The 14401-nt window shown below is 41.2% G+C and overlaps 1 protein-coding gene across 1 annotated transcript; it reads right to left on the bottom strand.

Annotated features, from left to right (window-relative positions):
* Positions 1–847: 847 nt before the first annotated feature.
* gpkow (G patch domain and KOW motifs) lies at positions 848–14323 on the bottom strand (the record flags this gene model as incomplete). The annotated part of the gene is given in 10 exon segments (XM_037684038.1): positions 848–933; positions 2810–2879; positions 3598–3718; positions 3855–4044; positions 4562–4694; positions 4787–4991; positions 8155–8261; positions 13566–13711; positions 13797–13966; positions 14124–14323. Coding segments are annotated over 10 exon segments (1413 nt in total), but the record flags the coding sequence as incomplete, so codon positions are not given.
* Between the last annotated feature and the right edge of the window lie 78 nt (positions 14324–14401).

The raw sequence follows: 14401 nt of genomic DNA, 5'->3' as shown, positions 1-14401 counted from the left end.
GAAGCCTCTTGGATGAGGGGCGAAACGTTTCTTTTTAACAAAAAAACCAAGTCCAGATGACCCCAACCTTAATGTTTTTAAAAACTTCTGGACTATACTAAAAAGCCAGGTCTGTGCCTGGAAACTAAACTTTACCAATTTTGCCAAGAAGATGGTAAATGGACTGTACTTATACAGCACCTTTCTATCTCATCAAGACGCTCAAAGCTCTTTACAAGCTGTGCCCTCATTTACCCATTCATACAGCACTCTACTGGATCTCTACAAAGAATAATCAGAGCTTTATCACATTCATACACTAATGGGACACACATCAGAGGCAATGAGGGGTTCAGTGTCTTGCCCAGGGGCACTTCAACATGTGACTGCTGGTGGAATCGAACCCCCAACTTGTCCATTGAAGGGCGACTGTCCTAACCACTCAGCCACAGCTGCCCCAGAAGAGTGGTCAAACATCAGGAATTATAGAACCTTGTGGAAGGATACAAAACACCTGGGGTCAAGGTGCAATTTGCCAATAAACATTTAACCAAATATTAGTGGGGTGTATGAATATTTGAATAATAATGTAATAATAATAATAATAATAATAATATTGGGACCTGTATGTATAATTTACACTCTGTGTGGACTAGAGAAGTCTCATTAAACTTGTGCACATAGTTCTTGTTTTTAAAAATCATCAGTAAAGTCGTTTGTTGTTTATTCATTGAACAAATAAAAGAAAGGTTTGAATAAATCATGAAAGAACAAACTAAAGCTGACAATCATGCTCATGATGAGTGGATGTAAACTTCTGACCGCAGCTGAATTTACTGAAATACTGGAATGATGACTATCTGCTCACCTGTCCCCGCTGTTCACCCAGTACAACCATCACTGAATCATGATCGCCTTTTGGGATGATGGTTTCCAGCATGTCCTGCTTCACATCTGCCACAGAATAAAGAAACACCTTAACGATCTCACAGATTTACAGGAACGCCTACCATGAGGAGATTAGGTAATCAATCACCAATTATGATCTGCACAATGACGTGTTAAGTTTGCTTATGCCTGCGAGGCACTGATTATCTCTGTAATTCCATCTAAATGTGTGGAGACACCACATCAACTGTCTGTATGTATGAGGTGTCAGAAAATATGAGCTTTAAATGAAAATTGATGCACACATAAAATATAACTGCAGAAATCACATTGGTCACAATATGCAGCACATTTCAACTATACACAGAAAGGCTGAAGACAGCAAGTGATTATGCCAGAAAAAAGAAAAAACAGAAATTATGCAGGTTACAACAGTTTATAATTAATAAAATGAATCTACTAATTGTGAAAAATACTGAAATATTACTGAAAACACAACTAATGGCACCTTAAGCTTTATGCTCTACTGAAACACAACGTGTAAAACATTTAATCAGCTCTTAAAGTTGAACACGTTTATAACGGAGGCCATCTTTATTTTATGTGAGTAATGCATGCAGGGTCAGTGATGCCGCAGACACGCTCGACAGAGCAGTTTATCATTAATGCAGCTTACAGCACCACTGTTTGGGTTTTAGTCCCAGTCAATGGTGAATCCTGACCTTGCTTCATACCATGACAGACATCTTCCTAGCAGATGATGGCAGAAGAGATATCACTCTCTACAACAGACTTATAGAAGACATGCAGCATCTTGCTGCAAACACTGAAGGACTTCAGCTTCCTCAAGAAGTACAGTCTGCTCTGTCCCTTCTTGTAGACGCTTCACTGTTGCATCTCCAGTCCAGTCTGTTGTCCAGGTGAACTCCAAGGTATTTATACTTCTCCACCACCTCCACTTCTTCTCCCATGATGGAAATAGGGTTGGACCTGTTCCTGTTTCTCCTGAAATCTACAATCATCTCCTTTGTTTTATTCATATTCAAGATGAGATGATTGTTTCCACACCATGCCACAAAGCGGTCCACCAGTTCCCTGTACTCAGCTTCTTGTCCATCTCTGATACACCCGACCACTGCAGAGTCATCTGAACATTTCTGCAGATGACAAGAGTCTGTTTTGTACTGGAAATCTGAGGTGTACAGAGTGAAAAGGAATGGTGAGAGTACAGTCCCCTGTGGTGCTCCGGAGCTACTGACCACCTGGTCAGACACACAACCCTTCAGTCTCACAAACTGTGGTCTGTTTGTCAGGTAGTCTTTGATCCAGGTGATTGTTGAGGCCTCCACCCGAGTCTTCTAACGTTTCTGACAAAGTAGATCAGGCTGGATTGGGTTAAATGCACTGGAGAAATCAAAGAACATGACTCTCACAGTGCTGTCTGCCTTTTCTAGATGACAGTGGGTTTGCTGAAGCAGGTGCATGTTGGCATCTTCAACGCCAAGTCCACGCTGATAAGCAAACTGCAGTGGGTCCTGATATGTGCTTGTCTGTCTAGTCAGGTGGGTCAGCAGAAGTCTCTGTAGGACCTTCATGATGTGGGATGTCAGGGCAACAGGTCTATAGTCATTGAGGACTGATGGGTGAGCATAAGTATAAATATAAGCATCAGAGAAATTTAGAAATGTTCAATATGTTTAAAAATCAAAATAAATTGACAATTACATTGTACTAACCGGTGTACTTTGGTTTCTAAGCACAGCATACCCACTACAAAAATGTAGACTACACCACTGATTGTGACATAAATAAAAATATCAGGCTATGAATAAAAAGATTTCCTAAAATAAATGTAACAAAAAAAACCGTGTAGTTCATAAGTAAATAAAAGAAGCAGAGGAAATGAGCACAGAATGACACCTGGGTAACACTGATGACTCACCGTCTAACAGTCTTCCCTCTTCAGTTCGGCACACACAGGTAAACGGCGTCAGGACATCCTCCACTCGCATCTGAGCACAAGTCAGGCTGACTTTAAAAACTGACAGAGACCCACTGATCATGATGCTGTAACGGTTCGACTTTTCAGTAATTGCTCTTTCTACTTCTACACCAGAAAGTTTATGACTGCCTGTTCAACAGGGTGATTAATTTAAAGTGAAAGTATAATAAAAAAGATCAGAATTAAAGAATTTCAGAATTTTATATTAAGCTTTTCGAGTTTTAGTGTTGAATAACTGGAGATATTAATTTAAAAGAGACTTGTGGCATGAGGCATTGTACGTAGTAAAGATGTAAGTAGGATTGTGAAAAAGACTTCAGTTTTTTTTCCACATTTTTAATAAAGACCACAAATGTATACAATAGTACATGGTAAATGGACTGTACTTATATAGCATCTTTCTATCTAATCAAGATACTCAAAGCTCTTTACAACATAATCTGTGTCCTCATTTAGCTCCACACACACATTCATACAGCACTGTACTAGATCTATACAATGACTGATCAGTGCTTAGATCACGTTCACACCAGTGGGACACACATCAGAGGTAATGAGGGGTTCAGTGTCTTGCCCAGGGACACTTCAACATGTGACTGCTGGTGGAATCGAACCCCCAACTCCCCCAATGGAGAATGGCAGCTCTAACCACTCAGCCACAGCTGCACCAACAAGTATCTCTTTGAATTATAGATAAAAGTTAAATAAAATAGCTGAGTCTTTGTTACCTTTGAGTTGTAGTGCCTGCCACCTTTAAACAGTTTGTCGATGAAGCGAACTTTCAGGTCCCTTTGGAGCCACGAGGGGGGAGCTGCTGGCTGCTTTGCTTCTTTTACTAGAGGCTTATCTCTGCAGAGGAAGAGATAAAAGTCCAATTTATCAATAATAGGTAATTGTTACAAATTAAAATGGTTTAAATAATTCAGGTTCAAATATTGATTGTTAGGAAACAAATATCCAAATTTCTCTTTGTGTGAAAATGTACCTGTCTCGACTGGATTCTCTGTGCTTCCTCTTCCTATCTTCTCTTCCTCCGTCTCTTTCTGATGACTTGTGTTTTGTTTTGTCACTGTTGCTGCTTTTATTTTTCTCTTCCCGTCTCTGTCGCTCTTTCTCTCGTTCTTTTTCTCTTTCTTTCTCCTTCTCCTTGTCTTTGTGGGCTTTACTGAGTCGGCCTGTTTGGTAAAAAAAAAAATCATCCTCATTAGTACAAAAACGGACTTATTGTGAGAACGTGTTTGATTCTGAGTCATGTGATTCTAAGAAGAGACCACTGTATATACAAGGTGTGGCTTAATCTGCTGTGTGTTGGTTGTTTTTGTACACAGTCTGAAATTTCTTGGAATAAAAACAACTCCTTTATTCTAAAAAAGTAAGTCTGACACATCTTGATTCATGCTCAATAATCCAGGTAGAAAAATCACAATTTTTGTTGAATGAATCAGGTTATTCTGAACCACTTTGGCCAAGAATGCCTCAAACGAGTTGACGGGGGAGAGGGTGGACTGCACAGACCATCTGAGCACCATCAAACTGGTTGACCCACTGAGTTTGTTGCAGCTCCTCAGACTGATGAAGACTTTTGGATGAAAGACGAAACGTTTCAACAAAAAGAAACCGTCCAGAGGACCTGACTTAACTTTTTTTTGCCAGTTTTTGAATTTAAATAAACTAAATAATGGTACCACTCACTGAGGTCTTTGCTGTTTTTGTCGTATTCTTTCCCTCCAACCAGTTTTATGTTGTACTGGCTGACTGTCACTGTCTTTCCACCTATGGCGAGCTTCACCACCACTCGAGCGTTGTCTGCGTCAACACCCTCTATCTGAAACACGAGAATGAGAGGTCAAAGAAGTTATTCCAGAAATAAAGCATAGTTAACAATAGGTAAACAAAACAAAAGAGATTTTTTATTACCTTGCCATAAAGATCTTTATGTGCTCCTGATTGCACCAGCACACAACCCCCTGGACCCATCACTAGTTCCTCCTCCTTCGCACGATCCTCGCCTGGCTTCGGGGGACGCTGCTGTCTTCTGGGCTCCAGATCCTTTATCGCTGAACGATCGGCTCCAAGACCCAGGCCTTTTGGACGGAGCTGGTTTTCGATCGGCTTCACATCTCTTTAGCCGACAGGAAGAAAGAGCATAAAATCAATAAACAAAGATGTGGACATGTGCAGGATCAAAAACAGGCTGGAGGCAGACACAACTTCAGCTGTGTTTGTAGGATTAAAGTTTAAACTGATAACAAATGTGACGGTTTGAGGAAATAGTCTATAAAAAAAGAACATCGGTATTTACTCCTTTTACACATTCACAGTACATGTAACTGCATAGCTTTTAATGCCATTTTTTTTATTTGATACCAGCAAATAGTACTTGAAATAAAAAAGATCAAGTATTAACAAGCTACTAAAATGATTTAACAAAAAGAAAAATCTCAACGAGGCATAAAGTCTTTAAAAATAAAGATCAGGAGATGTTGAACACTTAGTTTAACTCAATAATTAAAAAAACGTTTCTTAATGTAAATATAACATTGATTTAGGACTTTCATCATATACAGTGAATAATAATAAAAGAAAATTCAGGATACAGGGAAATTTTTGTGCAAAGGCAACAAGACAAAAACAAACTGAAAGACTGTGATTTTCAAGCCTCGAGGCAACACTGCAATAAAAATAGAAACACAACAACAAATGTGGTGAAAATCTCTTCAGGAGATCAAGAACACTTCAGAAAAAAATGAACACACTTTGTCGTTACATTTAAATTAAAGCTCTACACTAAAGAAGTATGTACTGGATGTACAAAAACAAACCTACAAGTCAAATCATATTATTGTGTTATCTGGAAAAACTAGTCCATTGTTTAAAAAAAAGCAACAATGCCTTGAACTGTTCCATCAAGCATGAATGACAAAATATTTTACTTTCAAAGCTACAGCAGCTGCTCTCAGTTGAGTTCAGTGTTGTTAAAAGAGGCGGCGATTCAACACGAAGAAAATTTAAAGGGTGGCCTTCTGACACTTTTCCATGTTTATGAGGTTCAAACAGGGAGATTGGGACTGTAAGGATGTAGCAGGGGAGAGCATGGCCAGACAGCATCTGATGGTTGTGTGGAGAATGACTTGTTGTGAAGAAGAGAAAAAGAGTAAAATCAGAGAAGACCAAATGGTGGAAGCTGAAGAAAAATTATGTGAGGAGTCCAGAGAGGTGCTGTTAAAAGTTCTGGGTGGTAAGAAAGAGCTTCCAAATGACTGGGCTACTACAGCAACAGTAATTAGAGAGACAGGTAGGAAGGTACTTGGTGTGTCATCTGGACAGAGAATGGATGATAAGGAAACCTAGTGGTGGAATAGTGAAGTGCAGGACACTGTTCAAAGAAAGAGGTTAGCCAAGAAGAAAAATGACAGTGAGAGGACTGAAGAGGAGACAGGAATATAAGGAGATGAAATGTAGAGCAAAGAGGGAGGTAGCAAAGGCAAAGCAGAAAGTGTATGATGAGTTGTATGGGAGGCTGGACACTAAAGAGGACAAGAAGACTTGTACAGATTGGCGAGACAGAGGATCAGGCTGGAAAGGATGTGTAGCAGGTTAGGCTTGTTAAAGGTAGGAATGGTAATGTTCTAACAAGTGAGGAGGGTGTGACAGGAAGATGGGAGGAGTACTTTGAGAAGCTAATAAATGAAGAGAATGAAAGAGAAAGAAGAGTAGAGGTCATAGAAACTGTGGACCAGGAAGTGGGAAAGATTGGTGAGGGTGAAGCCCGGAAAGCTCTGAAAAAAATTAAGAAGGGGAAGACAGTAGGACCCGAATACATACCTGTGGATGTTTGGAAATGTCTTGGAGAGATGGCAGTGAGGTTTTTGACTCAAATATTCAATGGCGTATTTGAGGGTGAGAAAATCCCTCAGGAATGGAGAAGTGTGCTGGTGTCCATTTTTAAGAACAAGGGTGATGTACAGAGTTGTAGCAACTACAGGGGAATTAAGTTGATGTCACACGATGAAGATCTGGGAGAAAGTTGTGGAAGCAAGACTTAGACGAGAGGTGACTGTGAGCAGCAGAATGGTTTCATGCTGAGAAAGAGCACCACAGACACCATCTTTGCTTTGAGGATGTTGATGGAGAAGTACAGAGAGGGTCAGAAGAACTCCATTGTGTCTTTGTGGATTTAGACAAATCATCTGACAGAGTGCTGAGGGAGGAGGTGTGGTATTGCACGAGGAAATCGAGTGGCAGAAAAGTATGTTAGACTGGTACAGGACATGTATGAGGACAGCAGGACAGTGGTGAGATGGGCTGTAGGAGTGACATATAGTTTCAAGGTGGAGGTGGGAGTGCATCAAGGATCAGTTCTGAGCCCCTTCTTGTTTGCTCTGGTGATGGACCGACTAACAGATGAGGTCAGGCAGGAATTTCCCTGGACTTTGATGTTTGCAGATGACATTGTGATCTGTGGTGAGAACAGGTGGAAGAGAACTTGGAGAGGTGGAGGTATGACTTGAAGGAAGAAGAATGAAAGTCAGCCGTAGTAAGAGAGAGTACATGTGTGTGAATGAGAAGGAGTCCGGTGGAACAGTGAGGCTACAAGGACCAGAGGTCACAAAGGTGCAGGACTTCAAGTACTTAGGGTCCACTGTCCAGGAAAATGGGGTGTGGTAAAGAGGTGAAGAAGAGAGTCCAGGCAGGATGGAGTGGATGGAGAAAAGTTTCAGGGTGTCAGCATAAGTCAAAGGAAAAGTTTACAAGACAGTTGTGATATCAGCTATGCTGAATGTCCTGGAGACAGTGGCACTGACAAAAAGAGAGGAAAATAAACTGGAAGTGGCAGAAATAAAGATGTTGAGGTTCTCCTTAAGAGTGACAAGGATGGAGAAGATTAGGAATGAGATCAGAGGTACAGCACAGGTTGAACAACTGGGAGATAAAGTTAGAAAGGCCAGACTGAGATGGTTTGGACATGTCCAGAGGAGGGACAGTGGGTATACTGGTAGTAGGTTGTTAGAAATGCAGCTGTCAGGAAAAAGACAGAGGAGATATATGGATGCAGTTAGAGAGGACATGGAGGTAGATGGAGTGAGGACAGAGGATGCAGAGGACAGTGAGATGGAGGAGGATGACTCGCTGTGGCGACCCCTGAAGAAGGAAAAGCTGAAAGAAGATGATGAGGTCCAAACAGTCTTTAAATTACTGTATTTTTATTTTCATAGTAAACATCATTTTCACTGATTGACATTAGGAAAGACAACAGTAAAGCAGAATTAAGTGCAGTTACTTACTGTTTAAAGGTTCGTCCGATGCCTTCTCCTTTCTTCCAACCCATTCCTTTCAGCATAGCAAGTCCATAAGCTTCAACAGGAACACTCTCATAATCTGCCTCTGTTGACTGACAACACATGCAATCAAGTGTCATTTGATCTATAAATAAATGAAGAAATTGGGAAACAAACAGCCCAAGGGCTTAAATGAAGATCTTATGTAATCTTGGAGTTCTGAAACACAACAAAACCATTAATGGCAACTGACAGAAGAAGCCGTTTGTAACGTCTGCTTTACTCAGCCTTTTGGCCTCAGGCTGTCACACTCAGCCCGGACTGATCTGAGCAGTCCCCCCACTCATTCCTGTCTCCCCTGAAGTCTGTCGTGTCAGGGTGGCTGGGAGCCGTCTCTCACAGAGGAGACGGGATTTAGACGAGCCAGTGGCCACAGCGAGTCGGTTTGCCTTGATTCTTACTGTACATGCTGCCAATCACAAACACAGTGATTGAATGCCAAACTGATAAACTGATACAGAGGATACGTGCAAGGCCTCTTGTAGAAAGAAATCTGATTGGTTGCCTCCATGTCTCTGGGGATAACGCTGATGCCCGTCTGTCACTGAAGCCTCACTGCACTGAGAGTCATCGCTGCATATTTATGCCGCTGTACATGCACAAAGCAATGTTGTTTTACTCAGCATTTTCACACACTCTACTTTTAGCTGCCAGTCTACTGTATACAACATTTTGTGCTGTCAGGTATTTTTATGACCTCACTGAAACACCCGTCTGAAATAATCTATCAGTCTTCACGTCACTTCATCCTGTTACTTAGAAACTTGAAATTAACTCGGGAATGTAGAAGTTTTGCTGTTGTTAAATGTCTGTTTTCCAGATCTTCCAGGAGGGCCTCAGAGTAGAGTCACTGCTACTCCACATCGAGAGGAGCCAGGTGAGGTGGCTCGGGCATCTGGTTAGGATGCCTCCTGGACGCCTCCCTGGTGAGGTGTTCCAGACATGTCCCACCAGGAGGAGACTCAGGGCCTTTGTTAGTCTGACTTAGGCCGGACAATAATTTGATATTGATATATGTCGCAATATACTTCAAATCAATAATGGTGATATGATATCCTAATGCATGCTCAATAATCCAGGTAGAAAAATCTAAAAATTAAATCTGGTCCTCTGGACACTCAAAACAACAAAAAAATGTAGATACGTTTGGTCTTTCATCCAAGACACTTCCTCAGTCTGAGGAGCTGTATTCAGCTCAGTCTCTTAAATAGCACCTTCTCAGAGTGGATCAACCAGTTTTGCTGCTGACAACCAAAACCAGCTGCTCACCTGGTCAAGAAGGACCATCAGCCTAACAATGGATCATTAGCACACTGATGACTGTTTACTATTCACAGAGGGCTGAGTGATACTAGCAATCACAGCATTGTAAGAGGGGGACAATTGAACACGTAGGCCTCCACCCCTGTTTAACGATGGACGATTTCTTTTAACAAAGATGGCCTCTACTCCTCTCTCAAACCATCGTTCCTCTCTATCCAGGATGTGATCATCTTCATCCTTGAAAGAGTGACCGCTGGCCTGGAGATGAGTGTAGACCGCAGAGTCCTGGCCTGATGATGTTGATCTTCTTTGCTGGGCCATCCTTTTGGCCAGTGACTGTTTAGTTTCCCCGATGTAAGACTGATCACAGCCCTCCTGACACTGAACAGCATACACAACATTACTCTGTTTGTGCCGGGGGACTGGATCTTTGGGATGAACCAGTCTTTGCCGTAATATATTTTGGGGTTTAAAAGCCACTGGGACGTTATGTTTAGAAAATAAACGTCTCAGTTTCTCTGATACTCCCTCAACATATGGAATGACCACTGGTCTGGGTCTGGGTTCCTCCTTTTCACCTGATGGCTGGCTGGAGATCTGTTTGGGTTTCTTCTCTGCTTTCAGGAAGGCCCAGTTAGGATATCCACATTGCTCTAGAGCCTGTCTTGTGTGGGATTTCTCCTTCTGCCTGGCTCCTGAGCTAGTGGGGACGCTGTCTGCTCTGTGGTACAGAGTCCTGATGACTCCTAACTTGTGCTCCAAAGGGTGATGGGAGTCAAACTGCAAATACTGGTCTGTGTGGGTGGGTTTGTGGTACACCTCAGTTTGCAAATGTCCTCTATCAGAGACTGAGACCTCACAGTCCAAGAAAGCCAACCTGCCATTTTTTACATCTTCTTGTGTGAACTTGATGTATTTATCCACAGAGTTGATGTGGTCAGTAAAATGTTGGACTTCCTGAGATTTGATTTTAACCCAGGTGTCGTCAACATACCTGAACCAATGACTTGGTGGTGTCCCTGAAAAGGACGTCAAGGCTCTCTTTTCTACCTCCTCCATGTACAGGTTGGCAACAATAGGAGAAACTGGAGACCCCATAGCACACCCATGTTTCTGCCTATAATATTGCTCCCCATATGTGAAGTAGGTTGACTGCAGGCACAGTTTCAAGAGTTGACACAGTTGTTCTGTGGAAAGCGTGGTTCTGCTGCTCAGAGTGGTGTCTGATTTTAATCTTAAACTGACCACCTCTACTGCAACACCAACAGGAATGCACAGGAATGCACCCAAAGACGAAACGTTTCTACAATTTTTTTGTTTTGTTTTTTTTAATGTCCAGAGGACCAGATTTAACTTTTTTTAAGAACGGTGATATGAGTTTGAAGCACATTTTCGATATGATTACAGCGTTTCAATGATGCATTTCTTTTTGGGTTGAAGTGGCCGCTTCAGTTTCAACCCAGACAGAAAAAGGTGCGACACAACTACGTAAGTGCGTGATGATGTACCGCAGAACTTGAGTCCAGAAAGTAGTGATGTTCGATACCCGGATTTTCTGGTCCGATACGATGCCGGATAAACTTCCTGCAAGTATCGGTGGTATCGATACCGATGCAGATACTTTGTGCAAATACGCCTAATGTGTCAGGTAAACCTAAAAAAAGGCAGTGTATTCAAATCCCAGCTGCATAAAGAATGCAAGACAAAGTAATTTATTTATTTTAAACTCAGGAGTATGTTGCTGCAGTGGCCTCATTTAGTTTGAGCTTATAAAGCAAACAGGACATCATACAAAATATGTGAAAATGTTTTTTTAAACAATAAAAACTAGAAAATAAAGAAAATCGTGAAACTATTGAAATAAATAGTTAAATATCTATTAAATAATAAGATATATGTTTAAGATAATATGTTATATTTTATCCATATTTTGTAGTATATATTTTTCGGAGTTCACCAAGGCTGTTTTATCACCGTTGCTCTGTATAATTTGATGACACCTGGTCCATGTAATCCACTTTAAATTATCTATTCTTTATGAAACCTTACCTGAAGAAATCTAGGCTTTTTTGCCCATGTGAGATTATCTCAATGATACACATAGGCCTATTGTTACTTAAACTGAACTCATGCAACTAGTTGTTGAAGCATGAATTCATTTTGTTAATTATTTCATAACCATATGTATTAATTTGAACAACTCCAACTGCAGCAGTTCTTAGCACTGCTGAAAAATCCACATTTCCTCCCTCTGTACTTGGACAGTCCAGCAGCCCTGAAGAACTCCTCCAGAGCAGCAGCAGCACCTGACTCTTTGCTCTCCTCCTCTGTCCACCTCATTAATGCTTCATATTCTGTGTTGCGATTCAACAGGAAGTGTTTTACAAGGTTTGTTGTGTTGCTACAACTCTTTACAGATTTTCCACAAACCTCACAAACCACTTCTTGGCTGTTTTTGGAGCTGAAATAGCTTCACGCATGACTCTGTTAAGCTCCGCCACTGTGTCTACAGACTGACGAGCAGCATGCCACTGCGCTTAAATGCATTATGCACGTACTCAGGTGGAAGAAAAACTATTTCCCTACAACCATGCATCATTTAATGAATATCTCAATAGTTTAGTTACTTTCCACCATCTTCCTGTTAATGATATGCATTACCTGAAACAACTGAACTATCAAAAGTATCGATAGTTTGATTTAAACATCGATTTTAGAGCGAAACATTCTGGTATTTATAGTATCAATACTTTGGAAATGATTTGCACATCACTACCAGAAAGCGTTAGCGGTAGCAGGCTAGGCTAATCTCCAATGCGCGTTAAGTTTTCACTTCAAAATGAGTGTGCATCACCGTCAGAATGTGACTGAACAAGCTTTCACAAGTAAAGAGAAAGCAGATGACATAATTGATAAGAGAGGAAAGACTAATTTGGCGATGTAGAAGTGGTTCGGCTTTCTAAGATCTGATAAACTGCTGGTTTCAGTGTGCTGCAAAATGTGATGGAGTCGTTCCAACTAGCGGTGGGAACACATCTGACTTGTTCCATCTGAAGAGTTTCCACTTGACAGAATATGCTGAGTCAGAAGATGAAGCACAATAAAATCTGAGCCAACATGTCCCTGAAACATCACCCCCAGCTGTATCAAAAGAGAAACACAGACGGTTACTGCATGGATTGTTAGGTTATGTTGTTGTTTAAAGTTAAAACTATTAATATTGACAAAGTTGAGAGTTTTATGCTTATTTGACGGTGATTTCAAATTTCTTAGAAGGCTAAATACAAATAAATGGTGAACATTAAATTATTTGTACAGTTTGTACAGTTTTTCTGAGGCTTTTATATTTTTTATAGCGATATCGAATTATATCGTTATCTACCCAAATTAAGAAATATATTGTGATAAAAGTTTTGGCCATATTGTCCAGCCCTATAGTCTGACTCATAGATGGGACACTCTGGTAATATGAAAAAAGGTCTTGATTGAAGTGAAAATGACTGGGGATCAGGCCTAATGCTGAATTGTAGGTTTTTGAAAAGTGAAATCTGAGATCTCCTCCTCAGTTTAAAGATGTTTTTACATATGGCTTTCTTCACCCCCCTCTCAAACCGTTTGTATTCTCAGTGCAAATTGTGAACATTTTGGTCCTCAAGAGTGTCCCTTATCCTTGAGGTGTAAGTGAACAGCTGTGTCTTATTCTGAAGAGCTAACAAAGACCCTAACGAACCTCCCATATCGTGAGGAGTGAGAGTGCAATCTGCATGTGTATCTAGCTTAGAGAACACCTCAGCTTTATAACTCGAACCTCACACTCCCTGTACTTTGAACTGAGAAAGCTCCTCGAATGAGAAAAGAAACATCTTCAGCTACAAAAAAAAGTCCAGTTGTTTTAGTCTTTAAACTTTTCTTTGGATCTCTGAGCTGTTTATTTTCTTATATTTTCTCACTCTTTACTCTGAACATTTAAGTTTTACGGCTACAAGTTTGATTTAGTTCAATTAGATATGAATTTTGTTAAATAATCTCTTATTACATGATAATTAAATTTACTCTGAAACCCCCTACAGCTCTGCATATTTGTCCTGACTCACAGATTCAGGCCGCAGGTCCACCTTCATGTGGTCTCCATCCTCAAAGCCCTCCGGCACTTTGTTTTGCATCAGGAGGGGAATGGACAAGTTGAGGTTTCGGTCTGGTTCCGATCCATTCTGCCACTGCTCCAGCTGCCTTCGTGAATCTACAAACACAAGAGACCGGGAGGTTTTATAGACACTGATGATGCTCTCATTGTTCACGCTGACGTGTTTGGTTCATTGACACACCTTCAATAAGTTCTTTAACCGCCTGAGAAACCATGGCGTCATTATTTTGACTCGTCTCCTCTGTTTTGTTTTCATTTTCTCTAGTCTGAGGCCCAAGGTCCGGTTTGTGCCAGCGGTTCTTCTGGATCAGAGGGATGATGAGCTCCTTCGGCTTCTCGGTGGGTTTAGAACTGAGACAAGAAAGACGGACGTCACAAACTCAGATTAGCACTCCCTGCTGTGCGTGTGTAAACTCATACGCAGTAATTCAGAGCAGAACGATAAGATTAAACGTAACCATTACGTTAACGACTGACAGCTTAGGTTAGCCCAGCCAGTTAGCATTACCTCTGTAGTTCGTTTCTGTCAATTCCAGTCAAAAAATCTCTTTCGTCACTTTTCGACGCAATGCCGCCGGCTGCCGGTTTAAATTTGTTCACAGTTTTAGTGAAACCAAACGACACCGGCGCAGTCTTCTTCTCCCCCTGCTCCTCCACGGCTACAGATACCGTATCGTCTCCGAGCGACGCCATTACTGTTTGTAGAACTAGGTGGAAGCGGTGTATGCTGGGAGATGTTGTGTGTTCCGCTTCCCTCGTTCAGCCTTAGTGGACTACATGTCCCGT

This window comes from Nematolebias whitei, chromosome 11 (assembly GCF_014905685.2).
Source record: "Nematolebias whitei isolate Nwh7 chromosome 11, NemWhi1, whole genome shotgun sequence".
In the NCBI taxonomy this organism is placed as follows: Eukaryota; Metazoa; Chordata; class Actinopteri; order Cyprinodontiformes; family Rivulidae; genus Nematolebias; species Nematolebias whitei.
Note: the sequence above shows the minus strand (reverse complement) of the source record. Positions and strands in the feature narration are given on the sequence as shown.